The sequence below is a fragment of the Astatotilapia calliptera genome, chromosome 1, assembly GCF_900246225.1.
Source record: "Astatotilapia calliptera chromosome 1, fAstCal1.2, whole genome shotgun sequence".
Taxonomy (NCBI): Eukaryota; Metazoa; Chordata; class Actinopteri; order Cichliformes; family Cichlidae; genus Astatotilapia; species Astatotilapia calliptera.
The window spans coordinates 25,360,095-25,381,405 of NC_039302.1; the positions used below are offsets into that span (position 1 = coordinate 25,360,095).

Below are 21,311 nucleotides of genomic sequence, written 5' to 3' on the forward strand. Positions count from 1 at the left end.
CCTTTTAAAGAAGAATGACATCATTAGCATGGCAGACAGCTCTCCTGGGGGCTACTGCATAGAGTCGTTTAGTGCCTTTATTTCAATGAGTACTCTGTGGGACTATGTAGTTATGTGTTACTATATTTGTGCACCACAGTGTGTGCGTGTGTGTGTGTGTGTGTGTGTGTGTGTGTGTGTGTGTGTGTGTGTGTGTGTGTGTTTTAAAATTGCATGCACAGCTCTGACTAGTGGACCACAACAACATGATATGTGCTGTGTCAGGTAACGATTTAACTGTACAATTATCCACAATTTTGTTGTCCAGGTACAATGACAATAAAGGGCTCTTCTGTTCTAAATGTAAACTAATACACATTCACATACACATTCCACTTGAATTTGAAGTTTAGATGTATGTATTTGTTTCTGTATATTACAGATATATATGGATAATTTTGTTAAATTCCATGGAAACATGCATTATATTTCCATTAAGCAAATAAGCGACATATATACATTCAACAGAAATTAAAATTTAATTTGATAAATAATAAATTTAATAAATTAGTATTTTTCTGATCTTATATGTTGTGAACACATTTTCTTCTTTTTTTTTTACAGAAATTGTTTTAACAATATATTGCTTTGTCCAAAATGATCAAGAATAAGTGTTCATTTTAAAGAGTAAATTTTCATCAAAGACCTTTGGACATATCATAGAGAGAAAAGAACAGATTTGCCACTGTTTCATATTGAACTATCACATAATTATGACAGTTACCAGTCAAAATGTGTACTATATTAATCCAGTGGCTGATAAAAATAGACGAACCCTGAGTTGCCACTATTTGAATATTTACTTTGGTTGTTCTCAACTGAGAATTTGTCTTGGTTCAGTAAAGGATAATCCAGTTTGTGACTGTATGTGTCATGTGTCTGTGTTTGCATTTGTGTGTATGATGATGATTTGAGTGCTATTGAAGAGCAATATTTTCCACTCTGTGGCTCTTTATGGCAAATTGCTTTCCCTAGTATTAGTTTCTAGTAATGTAAAACATAAGTGAGCAGAAATGAGGCGTACATTTGTCTCCTTTTATTAGCTGCAGTTCATACACTTACATACACATGCAGGCATGTCTCCAGCTGGCCGAAATGGGAATAGGTTTATTAATGGTGTCCTAGGAAAGTCTCTATGGTTGATATGAAGAATAATTGTCTATATTTATACATGTGTGCCTCATAGTGTGTCTTTTTTGTGTGTGTTCAGCTCGTGTCATTAGTGCAGGAAGTCCCCTTTTCTTTTGCACTCACCCCTACATCCCACACCCCCTCCATCTCTGGTGTGATAACTATCTAGTGGTGATGGATAAGGTTGAGGTGCTGGCTGTGGAAGTGGTCAGGCCAGGCCAATGATCCCGTGGTGATAGGAGCAAGGACAGGGTCTCTGTCTCTCTCCTCCTCATTCTCCCTTCTTTTTTTAACACCAAACAACAACTGAAGGTCACCTTAAACATAGCGAAAACATTTAAGTTAATCTGCATTCCCAAAAGTTTAGCCGTTATTCGCACAAGTTCTTAAGTAATGTAGTCTTAGAGCATCCACTTTGAGATTTGACTTCGCTGGACACACGGACAACTCACACACACGCACACACACGCACACACACACACACACACACACACACACACACACACACACACACACATACACACATATATATTCCAACAAGCTTGTTCACCTTTGTTCTTGCACTTAGCCTGAACTCTCTTAGGCAGCTTTCTTGTAATTTCTGTAAGCAGTCTATTTCTCCAGCCTTCTTGGACATAAATCCAGAGCTCTACCTTAGATGTTAGCTGGATGTACTTCTTCAGTAATGTTGAGGTCCGGGCTCTCGGGAAGCCAATCCATGACTGATAGTCTTCCATGGTGTGTTTTTGTTTTTTTGTTGTGGGTTTTTTGTGTTTTCTTTTTTAATCCAGATGTAGTTTTTTGTGCATTGGCAGTGTTTTTGGATCCATTGCCATGATGATCTCTTCTTCTTGTTTGACTCCTCAAATATTTTAAGGACAAACTGCACACCATACTGAGATGTGCCAAGTTTTCAGCTTATTAGCTCCATGGGAATCACTGTGTTATCTTCCGCATGTTCTCTAAATTTAACTAATGAATTGATAATAAGTGACAAAGTGCCTAAAGATACCAATTAAAATAGGTTCTTCGAAAAGTTGTCTGGTTTATCCCTTGAGTTACGCCTTTTTTATGATTGAGTGAATCATAGGTAAATGTAATGTGGCTTAACGAACAAACAAAAAGAGAGCCTGAAGAACTATTGTTCAAGACCATTTGTAAAAAATCATGAGAAAGTCAGTCTCCATGGAAGAAAAATAAAAAGAAATGAGGGGTGGCTCAAGACTTTTTAATTGTGTGTGTGTTTCTTCAGTTTACCTTAACAATTTAACAACATTAACACAGATATTATGTAAGTTGACTTCTTAAATAAACTGAGTTTAAATAAACTCAGCTTATTTAAGAAGCCAGACAATTCATAATTTAGTCTTTTCCGTTGAAATCACTGCTATATTTACAGAAAACCATTCCACACCCCACACCCAACCACTTACCCACTAATCTCAGCCATAGTCTGAGTAACCCTCATCCCTCTGGCCACTTACGCAAAGACTCTATACTCCAAAGTCTTTTGCACAACATTCAAGCACTTTTCAACTTGTCATTGTTACTGTGTGCCTTTGTTTTTATATATATGTTCTTCTTGTTTGTTGGTTATTCCAGTCTTCTTACTATTTATATTTCCTGCACAATTGTTGCACTTTTAACAGGAAGAAAACTCTGGCAGAATCAGGCTCAGGGAGGGGCACCCATATGCTGGAACTAATTGGGGGTGAGGGGAAAAGAAGAGAACAGGGAAAAAGATCCACTATCATATTCATTTAGATTTCAATTAACAAATCACCACAAAAGCCCAAATCATGATTTTAACCCATTGCAGACAGTGTCCTCATTGCTCCAAAACTGTCTTCTTTTTAACTGATACCCCTCCCATCCCCCTCTCTCCAAAATTGAACTAACATGCTTGGTTTTACTTCTCCTGCCACTTGATCTTTTTTATTCTTTCTCTACACTTAGCCTTTCTCCTGTCACAAGAGAAGAGATGCAGAGGACTGACCTCTGTCTTTTTTTAATTCTGCAAAAGAGTGATTTTGCGATCAGTTTTCGACTAATGTACTGTCTATTTTGTCTGTCCTTATTCCAGGGTCTTTACAGAGAAGCAGGAGAGGCTTGGGAGCAGCGCTTGCATTGTCGTGAATTGATGTTATGTCTGCAGACCTCTTACATGCACCTAGAGGAGGCCCAGAATCAGCTACATGAACTCGAGCCAGTGAGACTTAGGTTTGTACAGGAGTTCTCTGTCCGACCTGTCTGGATAATTCTTTTAGATTGGATACAATATATTAGAACATTCATACATTAATCTAACATAATTCAGCTACAGGTATGTCCAAGTCCATTGTTTGGTGCGTTTTAACAGATATTATTTACTGCAAATAGTGTCTGTATTAACTCGATACTAGCAAGAAGCTGTTCTTTGAGTGAGCACTGCTGAAAGAGATAGACACAATTTTTCATTGTGGGGTCTGTACAGAAATGTTACTAAAAAGTTATAATAACATAATAATCCAGTGTAAGCTATATCCTTGCATGTGTCTTGTGTTGGTATTCGCCTCCTCCTTTTGATGCTCTATGTTAAATTGAGTTCAGTTTAAGCTGTATTTTATCAAAATACTGGTGTTACTGAAATATGTGGAGCTCCACTCTAAACATTTGGGATCAAGATTCAGTGAAGCCCTACAGGACAAAAGAACAAAGCTTTGGCACTAAACTCACAGCTTTGTGCTGTCCATCTGTGCCAATTACGCGCTAATTCTGATAAAGTTGCTTGCTGGCATCCCTAATATAGCAAAGCTCCCAGCTGCAACTTTCAGCTATTCTGGTGCAAAATAAGACATGCTTTCATAATTAAATATGCCACTATTTGCAGTAAATTGCTTCCCGCAAACTCTTAGTTTCAAAACTGACACTGCACCATCTCTAGTAAATCCTGACAGTAGTTTTATATCCATGGAGGGTTTTACACCAGTGAATCTAGCCCTATAAAAGTGAAAGACATGCTTAGCAAACAACAGTTTTAATAAAACCAATCTGAAAACCTGTGTGCACTATATTGTATAACTTTGCTGTTTCTTGTTGTCTGACACCCAGAGGAACAGGAAGTACACTTCACCATTTGAGCCACAGCAGCAGTTCATTTCCTCATCCAGCCCATACCGGCAAGAGCTTCAGATGATTAATATACACTGGTTATCAGAGGAGGTATGATGAAAACTAAAAAGACTAAACAAAAAGAAAAAAAATCATTTGTTTGTTTATTTATTTAATTATCCCATGTAGAGGGAATGGTCTGAATGGGCTAAAAGCTGTTGTAAAGGGTTTATATGGTTGAATTAGTTTGATCCTAAGGTATAATTCTTCTTCTAAGAAAGACATGAAAAAACAGAGCAGCACAACCTAAACCTTTCAACTTGTGTTGCACAAATTTGTCAAAAGTGACAGCAATTTAATAAATCGCCACTCTCCATCACACGCATATCTACACCCACCCACACCCATACACACAATTCCCAGCTATGCCCTCCACTGCCCCTTCTCCATGTATACGTAAATGAGGTGTATGCATTGATGTGTATGTGTGGGTATGTTAGTGAGAGAATGTGTGAGCGTGGGCCCTGCGGTCTGGTCCAGGCATTAGGTAATTGACTGTGTCTTTGCTCAAGGCCTTTCATGGATCACCGTCCTTTATTAGCTCACTTCCCAGCACACACACTCGCATACGTGCACATCCACACACACATACACAAAGTTCCCAGCAGCTCCACCCCAGCCCCTTACTCCCCACCAGCAACCAGACCCAATTGCCCGGAAACAAGGAGTGAAACAAGAGAGAGAGAGAGAGAGGAGCAAGGGAAAAAGGAGAGAGCAGCGACAGGGGAATGAACTAACACGGCCCCAGGAAGTGGAGATAAATAAGTATGAGGAGAGAGTGAGTGGGTGAACGGGGTCTCCTCAAACTGACAAGAGAAATTGAGGGAGTACGATCCATATTTCACTGTATCATGTTTGTCAAATACAATTTTAGGAAGGTTGTAGATCTGCATTGGTGGTAGTATTTTGACTTTGCCTATCGCCCTAGCCCCGTTTGGGTGAAAAGTACCTGTCTAGACAAAACAGGAAACAAATGTCCCAAATATGCTGTTGAACTAACGCAGGTTCACAGCAAAGCTGCATGGCAGTTTTAACTGTGTGTTAACGGGCATGCCCACTGATTATCAAATAATATGTCGGTAAGTATAAGTGTGAATTAGAATGAGATTTGGTCATTTAAATGGTGGGATGAGCCAGGATTCATTTATTAAGTTGATTCATTTCTTAGATAAGTATGTGTGTGTGTTTGCTGACACGTTTAGCTATTTTCTATTATTTTATTTTATCTCAAATCAAATATTTGCTAAACGTATTCTCTGTATAGTATAACTTTGCCATGCAGGATGTTGTTGAGGAAGATGATAAAGACAGTAGTTGCCTGTCCTCGGCCCAGTCCTGTCATACTGCTGTCACTCAGAACTCATCAAACCTCACATCTTTCTCTCAGAGATTCTGTGTCTTTGTATCTCTCTACCTCTGTTTACTCTCTCTCTCCTCTCACTCTGTGATAATTAGTGCATTAGTCCTATCATTGGCATCACCGTGAGCTATAGCAGCAGCCAGCGGAGCTTCTTGTCACATCTCACAGGGCCAGTGGAGTGGACAGCTCAACCCTGGTACTCATCATCTTCATACCGTGCCTAGCCAGCCTCCCCCCAGCCACATTATTTAGCTATGTTATCCAGCCATGCTCCTAATTATTTTCAAATCCTAGCCATAGCCCTCTCACCCAGTCTCTGCCACATTACCTAGCCTTGCTTGTAATCATCACCTTAAGCGTTGCTTTAGCTTCTCCACACAGCCTGAAGCCTCATCATTAACATACCCCAGTTTTTTTTTTCTGTTTTCTTTGGCTTGACCATCACAGCTCTTGGCAGTATGTACACAGCATCCTCAGACCAAACCAAGCCCTAGAAATAGCCTGTGACTCCTGGACCTTTATTTACCTTAGCCATCTGGGTCACAATATGAAAGTCTGTCAGTGTACACACACACATATCCACATGCATCCACACAAATTCACAAAAATGCCAGTCCCTGCCTCTTGAAAAGCTGAGTTCCCTGTCTCAGGCCAAAGAGCGCTGTGTAAAGGTTGCCCCTTTTCTTGCCCATATGTCTGCTTACCCTTTTTGCCTATGTTCCTGGTAATCCTGTTATGCCAACACAACAATGATGGTTATTTTACTCGTTAGTTCATGTTATATTATCATTGTTATTATCATTGTTATTTCAGGAGAAATAAAGTGATAAAGAGCAAAATGTAGGTTATTGGTAAGCAACACATTGCCTGTAAGTACTGTAAGATAAAATGCTATAAAAGATTGTGAACCAGTTACATGCTCCAGCAAAGACTAATTTCAAATGCAGATATGGGAAAGCCCTCTGTGTTCATGCTAATTTTGTGGTCGTTATTAGCCATGTCACCAGTGGTTCTGCCTATAACCATAGAAGATAGCTAATTAGGAGGCTACGTGCTAATAAAGTACACTACAGTGAGTGGTCACGTCTGTGTTTATCTGTGCTCCAAGCCTTTCCTTCTCTTTTCATTAGACTGATGTCCATCATAACTTTCAGAGCATCAGGAGAAACTCCCTGATACACACTAAAACACAAGCACTCTTCCCTAGGTCCAGGTCTTTTTAAAATTTTGCTTGTTTGTTTGTTTCTGGTAATTGTTTATTGAAATAATACCAAATATGAGGTCCAGACATAGAGAAAAAATCATTTTCAGAACAGAAGTTAATGCACAGGGATGAAAAGTTAAAGGGCATAAATAAATGAAAACAAATACAAATCAAACTGGACAGGCAGACGAAGAAGGAAATGCATCGACACATAATAGAATATAAATACTAATAAACAACCAGAACAGCAGTGGAGGCAAAAAACCCCAAAAGCATATATAACATCAGTCATAAAAAAATAAACATAAATTATGTATCAATGGCTAAAAGTAATACCAAGATAGTAATAACAAAGTGGAGGCAAGGCTAAAGATTGTGTTAGCTGTAGCAACGGCTTTGGATCAGTGGACCACTATACAATGTCCATCTTTCTTAATTCTGGCCCTTTCAAGTGATCATATATCTGAAAAGAACGTTGGCCAAATTTGGTCTAAACTATTTTTTAATAATAGTTTTCATTGCAGCAGTTGAAGCAGCTAATGTTGCAAATTACTCCTGAAACTAATAATGTATTTAAGCTGAGACTAGTATGAAAATTATAGTTCAAAAAATCATATAGTGTGATTATTTTGCCAGACTCATAACAGTGAACCCAAAAGTCATTATTTAATAATTTATCTTTAAATCTAGGCTCAGGTGTAAACTGAGCCTAGATTTAAAGATAAATTGTTTTCCTAACTTATAGTCAATATGTGTGGTTTTACAGTAAAGGAAGAAAGACAATTTGTAAATAATAATGAAACTGATCAAATGTTTTCTTGAAATTACCATGATATCACGGAAGACCATGGTATTCACAACCTTTTAATTTGAATTTACCAATAATAATGCTGCCATGTGGATATTAAAACGCGAAAAAACTCGTCTAAGGGTGAAAGTCAAAATCAAATGGATTATCAGAACAAATACAGATTGATATACACCAGAATATGTTCTGATTTATCTGTTCTTGTTTCCACAGACTGTATCTAAAAGATAGATGTAGTCTCTGTGTCAACCCTCATTGGTTATCCAAAAGCTGTTATGACACTTTAGGCTTTGCAATCTCATTTTTTTAACCACTGTGCTTGAATAACAAAGATAACCTAGGACACTGTCAGATAACTCCAGCTCTAACTAGCTAGATTGGTTAACAAGATGCATTTATGATTTACTGTGATATTGATTCAAGTGATCTATCTGACTCTGCTGCATTAGGGTCCATGTTACTAACCATTACTACTAACCATTTTACAGCCTGTGTAAAACTCTGAAGCCCTGCCATTTGCTCAACCATAAAGCATTTCCCGCCACACCGCTTCCTACTTGAGACCTCAGGCTTATCAGTTAACCCACCAATTCATTTACATTATGGTGACATTTAGGACTGTATACAGAGTAACAGTGAGGGTCAAGTTCACACAGCATGATGTTAAATGGACAGCATCTGCTAAGTAGCAGATATATTTTGGTAAGATTTGAAAGAATGAATGACTTTAGATATTTTCGTTAAAAGATTCTGGACCAAACTCTACCAGATTGAGTGACTTTGTAGAACTTTCTTTCTATAAAATAATAAGGTTGCCTTAATACACCCAACAAAACACCACAACCACTAACAGATTGGCAGTATTGGTGTGAAAATATAAGTTAACTGCAATATAAAACGCTATGTCATCATAGTTATTCCAAAATCAAGATGGAAGTGTTTTTAAGTCTGAGTAGATGTTTTCTTCTCCATGTGTACATAGGTGTCAGAGAAAGGAGGCAGACAAGCTGGATAGGGGTGTCTGTACTTTAATGGACTGCCTGTCCCTGTAAGGATATGCTCCACTGAACCATGCTGTATATAGTGTAGTATAATCACTGTCGATGTCTTTCTCCTTCCATCACTTTTTCTTTGCTCATCTTTGCTATCTTCTTTATTTGCATATGTTCTCTTTTTCTGACTTCTTCATCTGTACTACCAACCAGTAGCTTTTTCTACACCCCTTTCCCCATTCTTGTAAAAAATATCTGAGTGCATATATATATATATAGAGAGAGAGAAATATAAATGGATTGTGATGAAGCTAAAATGTAGATCAAAGACTGTATATAAAAAATGGACATATTATCCATGGCATTATTCTGTTTATTTATATAGTTTTATTTATATAGTTTCAAATCACAAAAAAGTTGCCTCAAGTTGTTTTATACAGTAAGGTAAAGATTGCAGTTTTAGAAAGAAAACCCCAACAAACAAATGACCCCTTATAAGCAAGCACTTTGCGAATGTGGGAAGGAACAACTCCCTCTTAACCTTCAGCAGAATCAGACTCAGCAAGGGGCAGGCATCAGCTGCAACAGGTCATGTCTTGGTTTTTGAAACAATATAATTTTTGGTGTCACTATTTTAGTTTTAAAAGCCAGAAGTGACCATTGGGTATTTGGGTAGCTTAGGAGCCCACCCAAAAAAGGGTAGACTCCTCAGATATCCATTAACTAAGGAGCAGCGTCCATTGACTGCTTTATTACATAAGATAGATACAGTACCTGTTATTTAGTGCTAAGAAAAAACAAGCAAACCAGGAGCAGACCAACAATTATAAAAAATGAACCTCAGACTTCTTGGATAGACTTGGATGTACACACACCACAAGCAATTGTGGTTTTCACATATTCCAAATGGCACCAACACTACACAGAAAGTAAAGAGGTCCAGTTCCATGACTGAAATTCTAAGAGGTCAATGCTAGACAGTGGCCCACTATAGTCATTTGTTGGCATCCATCAGTCAGTTAACTTTAAGTAAACTCAAATGTAATGGTTAAATTTATAGCAATTATAGATTAGACATGAAGACCCAGGCTATTTTTGGTCTAGAAAAAACAGGCTCTGAACATTCATTCTCTTCAGATGCGTTTTTTTTTTTTTTTTTTAATCTTTTTAAGTCTATTTGGATTGATTGACTGTTGGGGCTACCCTCAAATGTACTGCTGTTTTGGGCACTTTCACAGTGGCTTCATTTTTCTAGGCCAGGAGCTTGTCTTATTGGATGGGCACAGAGAATCCAGCACCCACATTCTGTATCTATCTATTGGAGGTATAAGGTGTGTATGTATCACTGTGTGTGAGTCCTATTTTTTCAGGTTATGTTTGGTTTTTTTGTGTTATGGCTTTTGTAACTTTCTAAGCTGCCTAGTGTATGTATAAAAACCACCCCTTTATCAGTTGTAACTATACAAGATGTGCACACTTGGGTATATGCACATGTATGTGTGTGCTATTAAAGTCTCATATGTTCCTTAGCCAGTGTGGGAATATGTGTTGGGGGTGGTGATGGGACCTGGAAAGAGAAGCAATCACAAACACTTAAACCAGCAAATGGCCTTGATGTCCTGTGCAAAGCAGCCCGTGTTGACTGATGAGCCTGTTAACCCTGGCTGAAACAACTCCAGCACAGGGGATTAGACAGCAATGCTGGTCCCGGCTGTTCGTGGCCCATTTTGCATGGGAATTGTGCATATTTAATCTAAGGTGTGCCGAGGTGCAAAGACAAGCCTCCCTCTTCTCCGTTTCTCATTATAGATGTGTAATAGCACCCCGAGGCTGAGGCCCTTAATTCACCAGCCCCAGCCCAAGTCTTAATCTTACCCTCAGTCTCAGCCCCCACCTTCCCCCAGTGCCTACTTTCAACCCAAATCAAAGTCCTAGTTGCAGCCCTCCTCCTAGGCTTTCTCTCTCCTAGTTCTTTCCTATTCTAAGCCTTAGGGTGCTAGTATACTTGTCAGACGGTCAAACAGTGTCTGTAACCGCCTTCTGACATTGGAATTGACGAAAATTGGCAAAAATCAGATACTTTTCATTTTTGCGAACTTTTGCACTGTGAATGCCTTTGGGAGATAACCAGAATTTCACTGTTTTGTCCCACAGGGCATTTGCAGTGGCTAATAGAAAACTAGGATTACACAAGATTCATTAAACCTTTGTATTATGTGTTGTTAGAATCATGAAATGACCAATAGCAATATGAAGATAAAGAATAATGGAGAAATTGCAGGAAGATTGTCACATTTGAACCATGGTAGCATGGAAAATATGAGGTAACTAAAGACAAAAAGTTATGCTAATTAATTTCCATTCTAGTTGTATTTTTATGGTAAACCTATTTGTATAGAACTAACACCCTCATTATAAACAATATTTTATCACCATGACCAGACACGTCACAACCATAGCCACTCATTCTGGTAACTGCATTTTCATAAGGATTTGCTGCAGTCGTTTTTGTTTATATTGTTTTTTTGTTTTTGTTTTGTTTCTTCTTGATATGTTAGTTTTGAATTCTGCATTTGTTTCCAGATTAATGTGATTGCATGTCAGTGATGAGTTCTCTGAAGCATGTATCTAATTTCATCTATCATGTCATCTCTCTCCCTCTCTCTCTGCTCTCAGCAACCCCCTCTAATCCGGCTCACCCGTTCACACTCTTTGCAAGACTGAATAATTAGTACTTCTCATTTAGTTATTGTCTTATTCTTTACAAAAATATTGTATATATGCCCTGTGTATCACATAACTACCGCATGAGAAGAAAGTATGTGTAGAGTGAGTGTGTGCATGTGTGTGTGTGTGTGTGGGGGGGGTGTTTATTAGTAAGAGGGACCCCATACTGTGGGTGTAATTTCTTGTTTGTGCATTGTTCCAAACATCTTTGGCTACTGCAGAGTAGGGGATAGATATAGAGAGGGATGGAGAGGTTGAATCAGACAAAAAAAAGATTGAGAGAAAAGGAAAGAGAGAAGGGAGCGGGGAAAAACAGGATGATAACAAAAGCGGCTCAGATTTCACAGACGCATATTTCATCAATCATGTGAATAAGTCGTGGTGATTATGCATGGCGGTGGCAGGCCGAGGGGGGCTGATTACCATACACCATAAAGGCTGCTTTCTTATCTCACACACACTGATTAGTTTCTGTCTGCAGATAGCCTCTCACTCTTCGCTCTTTCTCTCTCTCTCTCTCTCTCACACACACACACACACACACACACACACAGATACTCATGTGGTGTGTGTACCTCAAGCATACACACACAGTGTATGCAAGCATGCAGACACAAGGTTACATGCACTTACCCGGTACTGTTGGAATTCCAGATAAATGTAATTTAGCTGGTGGCATTAGGTCATCATTAAGTGCAAAATGAGAAAAGTTCAAAAATCCTGTCTTTGCTGGGTTTTTTTTTTGCTTTTTTTTTTAATTAAGGAGGATCTGGGATAATCTTTTTGATAAATGTGATAAAGCTGTAAAAATGCAGGAACACCTCTTAAAACTGTTGGGCTTCGAAGTAGCTATCTTTGCGTACAGTAAAAATGTATATGCTTTCTTTCTTTTTAACTTTTTTTTACTATTCGTGTTAAATTTTTGACCTATGTGTAAGATATCTTGCACAAGTCCTCAATGCAAAGACCTTGTGTTGTATTTTATGATGTCCCAAAAGAGAAGCATGATTAGTTAAATCAAAATGGTCTTTGCTGTGGTCCTGTTTTGATACTGTAGGTCATTCTTTTCTGGGACTGTGTGTTTGCATGATGCAGAACAAGTGAAAGAAAGCAAGAGTTCAGCAGGATGGGGAGGTGAGGTTAGGGCAAATAAGCCATGTATGAAAGGCCCCGCTTTGTGTCTCAACCACAGAATTAGAAATGACTCTTTTCTTTTGCACTTCTCTCTCCCTCACTGATATATAATGTAAACTCATTTAGTAACCAGGCTGAAGCTGTGTCGTGCTGTCTGAGTGCCTGCATGTGAGAAGTGCGCCTGGGACGCATTAGGGCCTCCTGACAGGGGCCTGGGAGAAATAAGTGAAATTAATGGAGCTCCTTTCATGTCGGACAAGGCCGCGGCACCCCTTTCACGCCGCATACAGTCACAGAAAAGTCAATACTTTTTTATTACTCCTCGCTTGCCCTACATTCCCCACTACAAGTGCTCTGCCCACTAATTGGTTTCAGTTTCCAGAGAAAGAGAGAGAGAAACAGGAGAGAAAGTGTGGGAGAGGACTCCATCCCAAAGAACACTGAAGCAAATAAATCAATCTCATATTTTTCTCTCTGCTGTCTTCTTTCATAGTATAACATCACAGCAGAGAGAAGGAGACATCAGAGTGGAGAGAGGGAGAGGCTAAACGGTTGGTTAGAGCACGCCTGCTCCCCTGGGAACATAATAATATCTGCGAGTCTGTTAATGGAGATGAGTGGTTAAAGTAGTCTGACGCCCTGCCCAGGTCACTCTTGGGGGTTTCTAACCAACAACTCTACCTCTGCTGACTCTTTCCACTGTAACGTGGAGTGAAGCATCCTACCAAAAGACTGATTTCAACTAATCTTTGTGTATATGTGGAGATAGTGATGCAAGCTTATCAGTATATTATCAATATTGCTATTATTATAATTCACATGGTGAATTTCTCAAGCTGTATTGAACTGTCATCTAGTATTTAAAATTAACACATATGTCAGCATGTGTAATTATATAATATTACTGCATGGGATGTTGATCAACTGAGCATTTTAACATTGTTTTTCAAAAAGAATAGTTTTGCAGCAGCAGCAGTTTAAAACATGTTCCAGAGTCACCATCTGAAGCAGTTGGAAATTGTCTATCAAGTTAAATTATATCTATATAACCCAATATAAATGTGTGTGCTTGCAGTTCTAAGTAGGTAATTACTGGATTAGAATGGTTTCACGTGTGTGTACTGACGCATGTATGTGTCCTGTCTGCCGCTATGCCGTTCACTGATGTGCTAAACTTAAGTGGCAGTGGGGTTAGCCTCTTTCAGAAACAGTGGAGCCACAAATTGATGTGACATTTTGAACCCCATCCCACCACAAACACACACTCACAGAGACGCACACGTGCGCGCGCAAACAGACACACCGACACACACACACATACACACACTAATCAGCCTCCAGTTAAAGGGAGGTTCCACCAGTCTCGTTTTCTTTCTGTATCCCAGCTTTCACAGCTCTATAGTATGGGCAAGGGCAGGTTTGGGGGGCTAGAGCATGTGTGTATGTGTGAGTGTGTGTGTATGTGAAGAAGCTGTCACACTGAGCTGGCATCACCATCCAGTTTGCCATCTCTTCCTCAGTTTGACAAGTCCCCGTTTCCCACCCTGTGGCCAACATGCACACACATACGCACTGTCTCTCTGTCTCTGTCTCACTTGTCTGTCACACACACATATGATATGTGAACACACCAGTCATGCACTCACATGTATTGTTTGAATGCTTAGGCTAAATAAATGTATAGGCACACATGTGACACACACACACTCACACACACCTGTCCAAATGCACGGATGACCACATGCTGCATATTATGCAATGAATGAGTTTGACAATGTATGCAGCATGGTCCAGAATGGGTGACAGTAACATATCAAATCACATCATTGTTACTGAAAAGAGCTTTCATTATAAATCTACAGTGGAGTTTGTTTTATATTTGTCTATTTATGTGGCAGCACTACATGACGGTTGTCATGTTCGTGTGTGTGTGTGTTCTTAACAGTTGTCGGCGTCAGATTGCGGAGGGCTTCTGTTTGTTACAAGGACAGGCTTGTCCCTCCCTCCAGGCGTCGGCATTATGATGATTGTCATGGCGATGGAGTGTGAGTGACAGGCGGGATCACATGTGCTAGCCGGGGAGCAGGAAGCCCAAACCGCCCAACTCCCTGACATTAGTTTGTCCTTCATCAAAACTTTACATTCGTTTATAACTACTCACTCTCTGCGTTGCAAAATCTTTCTTGTTTACATCTTTTTTTTTACCATCTGTCTCTTTCATCTGCTGATCTTTTTTCCCCTCTTTTATTTCAATTTCTCTTCCTCTCTCATTTACATTTCATGCTACCTCTACTGATATTTCTTTCCACTTCTTTCTTTCTTGTGTTTACCTCTCAAACATTCTCTTACCGTTTCAGTTCCAGATTTAATATATCTGGACTTGACACAACTTTTTAGATTCTCTTAGCAATGGAAGTTGTATTCTTTCACACCTGCAAACACACACACACATTTCCTGAGCAGGCTGGCTGGAGGTAAATCACCTTCTATGGAGCAGTAAGTTGTATTTGTGTGTGTGCGTGCACAAGCAATTTTTTGTTCAACACATGGTTGTTTGCTTCGGTTGTTTAAGATGTATGCGTTGGTGTAATCTAATACCTGTGTGTGTGTGTGTGTGTGTGTGTGTGTGTGTGTGTGTGTGTGTGTGTGTGTGTGTGTGTGTGTGTGTGTAATTTTTGATGAGAGGACTAGAGCTTTTTGTGCATCACAGCAGAAAAGGAGGTCAGGGTTTGCACAGAGACTCGGGCATTCATCATTAGCCTGCTGCCGCTGCTGGTAATGTTGCCCGTTACAGCCGTGATTAAGAGCCCCGCTTAGTTCCAGTAGTCGGCTCAGATGCACAAACACACACACACACACACACACACACACACACACACACGTGGTACCAACTACTGCTCCGATATGCTGTTTTTTTAATGGGAAAAGTCTTTCAAATCATCACCCGTTTCAGTATGTGTTCATGTGTGCTTGTTGTTTGGGGACTGAGCTGTACATGGTCTCTAACTGCGAGGAGGCTTCAGGGCCTGATGAGAAACCTGTCACAGTCACTCATGAAAAGAGCAGTTCATCGCTCCAAACACACTTTCTCCCTCTCTTACACACACACACACACACACACACACACACACACACACACACACACACACAGAGCAGGAAATTGCACACAGTCTCTTGTGAGTATTGGAATCATAATGGGATACGTACACCTTGCAAAATCCAGGAAATGGGAATAACATTAATAATAATAATAACAACATGAATAAGATGCTATATTTTTAAAACTTTTTTGTGAGAGCAGGTCTTCAAAACTTAACCTCCTAAGACCCGAACTCTTTCATGGCATGCATTTTTAATTTCTCTTTGCTATTTGGGCTGATTGGGACCTGACGAATGTAAAAACAAAGGATTATGTGTTGTTGGGGTTTTTTTAACCTGATTTTTGTTTCTGAGAAGATGAGATCCACATATGAGGATATTCTCTTTAAATTTCGATAGAACAGTGGCAGTATAATGTCCCGTAAGTGGATATCAGGTCTTTACAGGTCTTTAATTTTGTATTTTGGTCTAGACAACCTAAAATGTGATGTCCACATATGTGGACACCAGGCTCTAGGAGGTTAAAATCACTTGTAAAGTTACAATTCATCTGTCAGTTTTAGTTAAAATCAACTTGCTCGATTCTCTTGCATGCCAAAGTAGTCACAATAAAAAAAGGAAAGTCTGAAACAGACCAACAGATTTTAATTTTGAAAAACTCCTCAACCAGGAGTTTCAAGTGGAAAGTCATAGCAGACCGACATACCTAGTTAGCAATCCAAGATGATGGTACTGAACATAAACAGTTGTGAAAGTGTAAAATTTAATCTGTACTGCCACAGCTGTGTATTTTTGACTCATTAAATAAACTATATGAAGAGCACAGATTAGGCTCTATCCATGAATGGTTTCTTTAAGCACGAAAAAAATCTCAGACAAGTTTGAATCTCAGTGACCTCAAACTAAAGGTCAATGGAGGTCAAGTTTTCTGAAAATCTTGTGAATGCGATAACTCGAGAACAAGGTGGCATAGGGGCTTCAATTTAATAGCGCAGGTGCATCTACAAAATACCTTGAATGACTGTCAGTGACCTTGACCTCAAGATCAGAGTAAGTTTAGTGAAAATCCTGTGAATGCAATAACTTCAGCACGAGGCGACATAGGATTTATCAAATGACACCATAAGTGTGTCTTCTAGCAGGCCAAGAGGTAGCTTTTCTCCAGTAAATTAGGTCACTAGGTGGGAATGTGTGATATAAAAGATTCTAATGTAATGACCTATTTTAATGGTATGTGTCCACAGGATCCATGAACTTCATCTTTGAGGCTATTATTGGCTTGTTTGTTGCATCAGCTGCTTTGAGAAACACATTTTTCTGGATTGTTTAGTTTAATCCTACAGGGTTTACATGGCTTCACAACACTTCTTCCTATGGATAAATTCCTATAACATTATTTAAGAGCCTTTACTATCTATTATAGACAGTAGCATAACAATATAACACAAGTTTTATCTTTAAATAAAGTTATTAAGTCAGAAACCGTATTGTCACACGTACGTTGTCCGTATTGATGTGGCACCATTGTCTGTCCCCAACCTGTTTTTCCCTTTCTTTCTGTCTCTCTTCCCCTTTTTCTCTCCTTCATGTTGCTGGCATTCCCTCGGGCCTGTGCTGTAAGGCGTGGAAGAGGAGCAGAGACAGAGCATTTAGTAATAGCTTCTTAATGGGCTTGTCGACAGCCACATTAGAACGCACAGGCAGCGAGCGAGGCCGGGCAACGATATGCCAAGCCAGATGCCATGCCAGCTGTGACACTCCGCTTTCTCACTCACGCTCTCATTTGTAATCACATTTCTCATACGGATGGACGCCATGTGCGTAAAGAACAGCAGACAGGCACATCACTGTCACTTTTCCTTTTCTGTGTTCTTAAAAAGGAAACTTTAACATTTTGAAAAAAGCAGGAGGTCGTAAAAAATAATCAAAATCCAAGGAATGTGCAGTCAGAAGATAAACAAAACAGTATTATTCTATAAACTGGCATGAGCTTATGGTGCAACCTGGTCTAATTTTGACCTAACTGTAGTTCCTTTTTAAACTAAACTTGTGTATATTTGCATTTCTTTACTATCACAATTAGTCTGTCATTGATTGGGAGAGTCTAAGAAATATAAAAGATGTTTTTGGAACAATAATACTGGTACGCTTATTGATTAGGCTCTAATATATGCCATAGTCTTGTGAGAGGTGACACAAATTGTACAAGATGGACTTAATGTCCGTGTCTTAAAAGTAATGTGGAATTGACTACATTTTTTTTCTCTGATGGGTAGAAGGGATCAACTACTGTGGTTGCAAAACACTGAGATAGTAAAGAAGTAGAAAAAAAGCTTCAACTCTGTTGTGACCTCACTCTCCTGAGGGGTTTATGGCTTCAGAAATCTGTCTAGTCTTATTGAATATAGCAGCTCATATTTTAGATTAAGATTCAAGTTAAAAAGAACAGTAATGAAGAGTTTTCTTTACTGTGTCACTGGCAAGTATCTAGCCTATTAAGGTGCATTGTCCATATATTTCTCGGTTTGATCTGCCTCACATCTGATTTGAAAACACCAAAATGACAAAGGTGAAAACAGTCTTCACACATCACAATGGACCTTTACTATATAGGCAATGGATGACATCATGGTTGCTAAGTCCATCTTTTACATGAAATCCAGTCCTAACTACATCCATTATTAAACAGGAACGTTTTAAGTCTAGTCTTACAGTTTTTCTGAATTGCTAAAACACCAAATCCCATTGTAAAAACGAAACCATCAACTATGAAAACTCTTTCATCAAATCAATCTCACAGTTGCCAAAATCTTAAACACTATTCATTTGCAAATCTGAATCACCCATTTACCAAAACTCTAAACACATTCTCAAACACAAAACACATTTACACAAAACACACTGTTTTCATCATTAACACACTACCACTCAAAATTGAAAACACATGTTACAACCTCTTCTTCTGCTTTTTGCTAGATTGAATACAGCTTCATCCACGAAGATGTATTCATGAGACCTAACCATTGAGTCAAGCTCAAAGATTCTCTGTACACAACAAACTAATTTTAGTTCTCTAAAAGAATGAATAGTATGATGTATACATGTGCTATGTATACAAGTATACTTATAACTAAATGGTATTTTGTTTAGAATTGAAGGATAGCCGCATGAGTGTGGGAGAACACGCATGCGCTCACAACACCAGGAGACACTTATTGTGGATATGGTCCATCAGAATAATGCAATTCGACTGCATGAAATACAGCAGTGGATTATAGAAGACAACATACATATTGAATCTAGCAAAAAGGAGGAAAAAAGGTTGCAATGTCATAGGTCAACGTGCTATTAATGAACTGCCTGGCCAGCGTAGTGGAAATGTAACTATCTGTGCTGCCATCAGCAGCTATGGGGTTCTCCACAGTCATGTTACTGTTGGGCCATACAACACCGAACTTCTAGCAACATTCCTGGATGGTCTACGGGATGCTTTGCTTGAGTAGAGAGATCGTGAGAAGGCAGAGCATCCATCCCATGTCATTTAGGACAATGTAAGCTTTCACCATGGTCCAAAAATATGCAACTGGTTTCACAATGAGCAGCATTTTATCAGTGTGTTTCTTCCACCATACTCTTCCTTATGAACCCTATCGAGGAGTTTTTCTCAGCATGGAGATGGAAAGTATAAACCGAAACCCTTACACACAGGCAAATCTACTTCAAGCAATGACTGGGGCATGGTGAGATGGGACTGGAATCTTGCTAGGGCTGGATTTGGCATCTCATTGCATTGCAAGGGAGACCATAACATATAATGTGGATGAAGTCCTGTGGCCTGACCCAGCACAGAGGCTTGATGCTGAGGCAGATTAAATTATCTGAATATGCTGTAAAAATATGTAATTTTTTTTATGTATATGTAACTTTTTTCTTGCAGTTCTTTTTTGTTAAAATGTGAGTACAAGAATAAATGAATGAATAGATGAATATTATTTTCCCGCTATCTCACAGTGTTTTGTATTTATTTCTGTAGTGTGTAATAGTTGCTAAGTTGTGTTTGCACATTGGCTGGTTTTGTGTGGCTTTTGACAGTAGTGGTTGATTTTGAGTAAAGTTAAAGTAGTTTTGGGTCAAATGTTTGGTTTTGCAAGACAAGTTGAAGGTTTTGTGTGTGTAGCTTGATTTTTACAGTTTATCATAATAAATCAAAATGAAGCCAAATCAGTGAAAAACTCAACCGGTAATCATCTGCCACCTTCTGTTGGTTGATTTTCAAATCTAACAGAAATACAAAGATGGAAATGGTGTGATGGAACAATACAAGTTTAGAAACTATGTGGGGGGAAAAGGACTGGGGAACTAAAAGAAAAAAGATTATGATAAAGTGAGGGGAAATGGATAGCAGAAAGAGGGAGGAGTGATTAAATTAATAGATGGATGATGGAATCAATTAATGAATGTTAATGTGCTACAGTGTAACTGGGGATTGCAATGTCATTGCCAAGGGTCTTATAGGTCTCCAGAAGGGGGAGCCATGTGTCAGTGACTCTTGTCTGTGTCAAAGACCTTTATCAGTGCAATAAAGTGTGTGTGTGTGTGTGTGTGTGTGTGTGTGTGTGTGTGTGTGTGTGTGTGAGTGTGTGTGTGCGCGCACGCACACATACACACTGCTAAACACTGAATAGTCAGAAGGTGGCTCTTTGTTTCCTCATCTGATCTGATATCGTTACTACCAAACCAAATTTTCCTGTGTCAGCGATGATCAAGCGAGATGAGGATGCAAAGAGAAAAAGGCATGTACGCGCGTGTGTGAGTCTTTGCTCTCTTGTGCATGTCACACTGTGCATGTGCATGTGTGAGTTTGTATTGGCAGCTGATAGCATTTTAGGAGCTGAAGCCTATATACAGACTGGCGACCCTCTAAACTATCGACAGCTGCCAATTGTCGCTCTAGTGAGTGACAGTTCTCTATTGATGGACGGGATCTGCTGACAGAGAGATGAAGGACGAAACAATAGGAAACAGAGCCCTATTGGTGGAGAGGGCCAGAGGAGACAGTTAAAAAAAAAGAGGGAAAAAAAGGTGTACACTAGCAGGAGCTTTGAAACTTTTTGAAGGTTATGGTAAGAATAGGAAGGAAAAGTTTTGGATCTGGATCAGTTCACCTTTAACTCTATCATGAGACATCACTGCAGTTATACAGTGCATAGTACCCAGACACCAGCAACGCCACTAGTAACCACTAGTTCTCACTAGTTTTCTTTACTTTTAACTTGCTGTATAATTGAATGGAAAGTGGCCATTACTATTACTTACTGTCCTAAATGCCACCACCTCAGATTGGAGCTGAGACACTACATGTAATGTAATGAAATTCATAGAAATGTGAGTGTGAGCCACTAAATCAAGCATGGGCTAAACAACAGGTGAGGTGACTTCACCAGTTTCTGTTAGACATTCCTCTTTTGTCCTAGGTTATTCTTTTTGCTGCTTAACTTTCTGGTGGCTGGCCTTTGATGCGGAAGAAACCCCTGTTTTTTTTTATTTTTCTTCAGAATATTGACAGAGTAGTTTTGAATTTAGCTGTGTCTTCTGTTTGACCTTTGCAGTCCATCTCTAACATACACACAAAAATAGAACAAGCAAAAACATCTTGTATATGGATAC

At 39.2% G+C, this 21,311-nt stretch overlaps 1 protein-coding gene across 3 annotated transcripts in view; it reads left to right on the forward strand.

Moving 5' to 3' along the window:
• The window catches only part of spata17 (spermatogenesis associated 17), a 65,623-nt gene that overhangs the window by 26,953 nt on the left and 17,359 nt on the right, over positions 1 to 21,311 (forward strand). For all 3 annotated transcript variants that reach the window (XR_003272660.1, XR_003272659.1, XM_026171526.1), the window contains exons 8-9: positions 3,254 to 3,390; positions 4,261 to 4,371. Coding sequence is in view for 1 of the 3 variants with exons in the window: in XM_026171526.1 (XP_026027311.1) it covers positions 3,254 to 3,390; positions 4,261 to 4,345 (222 nt within the window). In the remaining 2 variants the exon portion in view is untranslated. The remainder of the gene's footprint in view (positions 1 to 3,253; positions 3,391 to 4,260; positions 4,372 to 21,311) is intronic.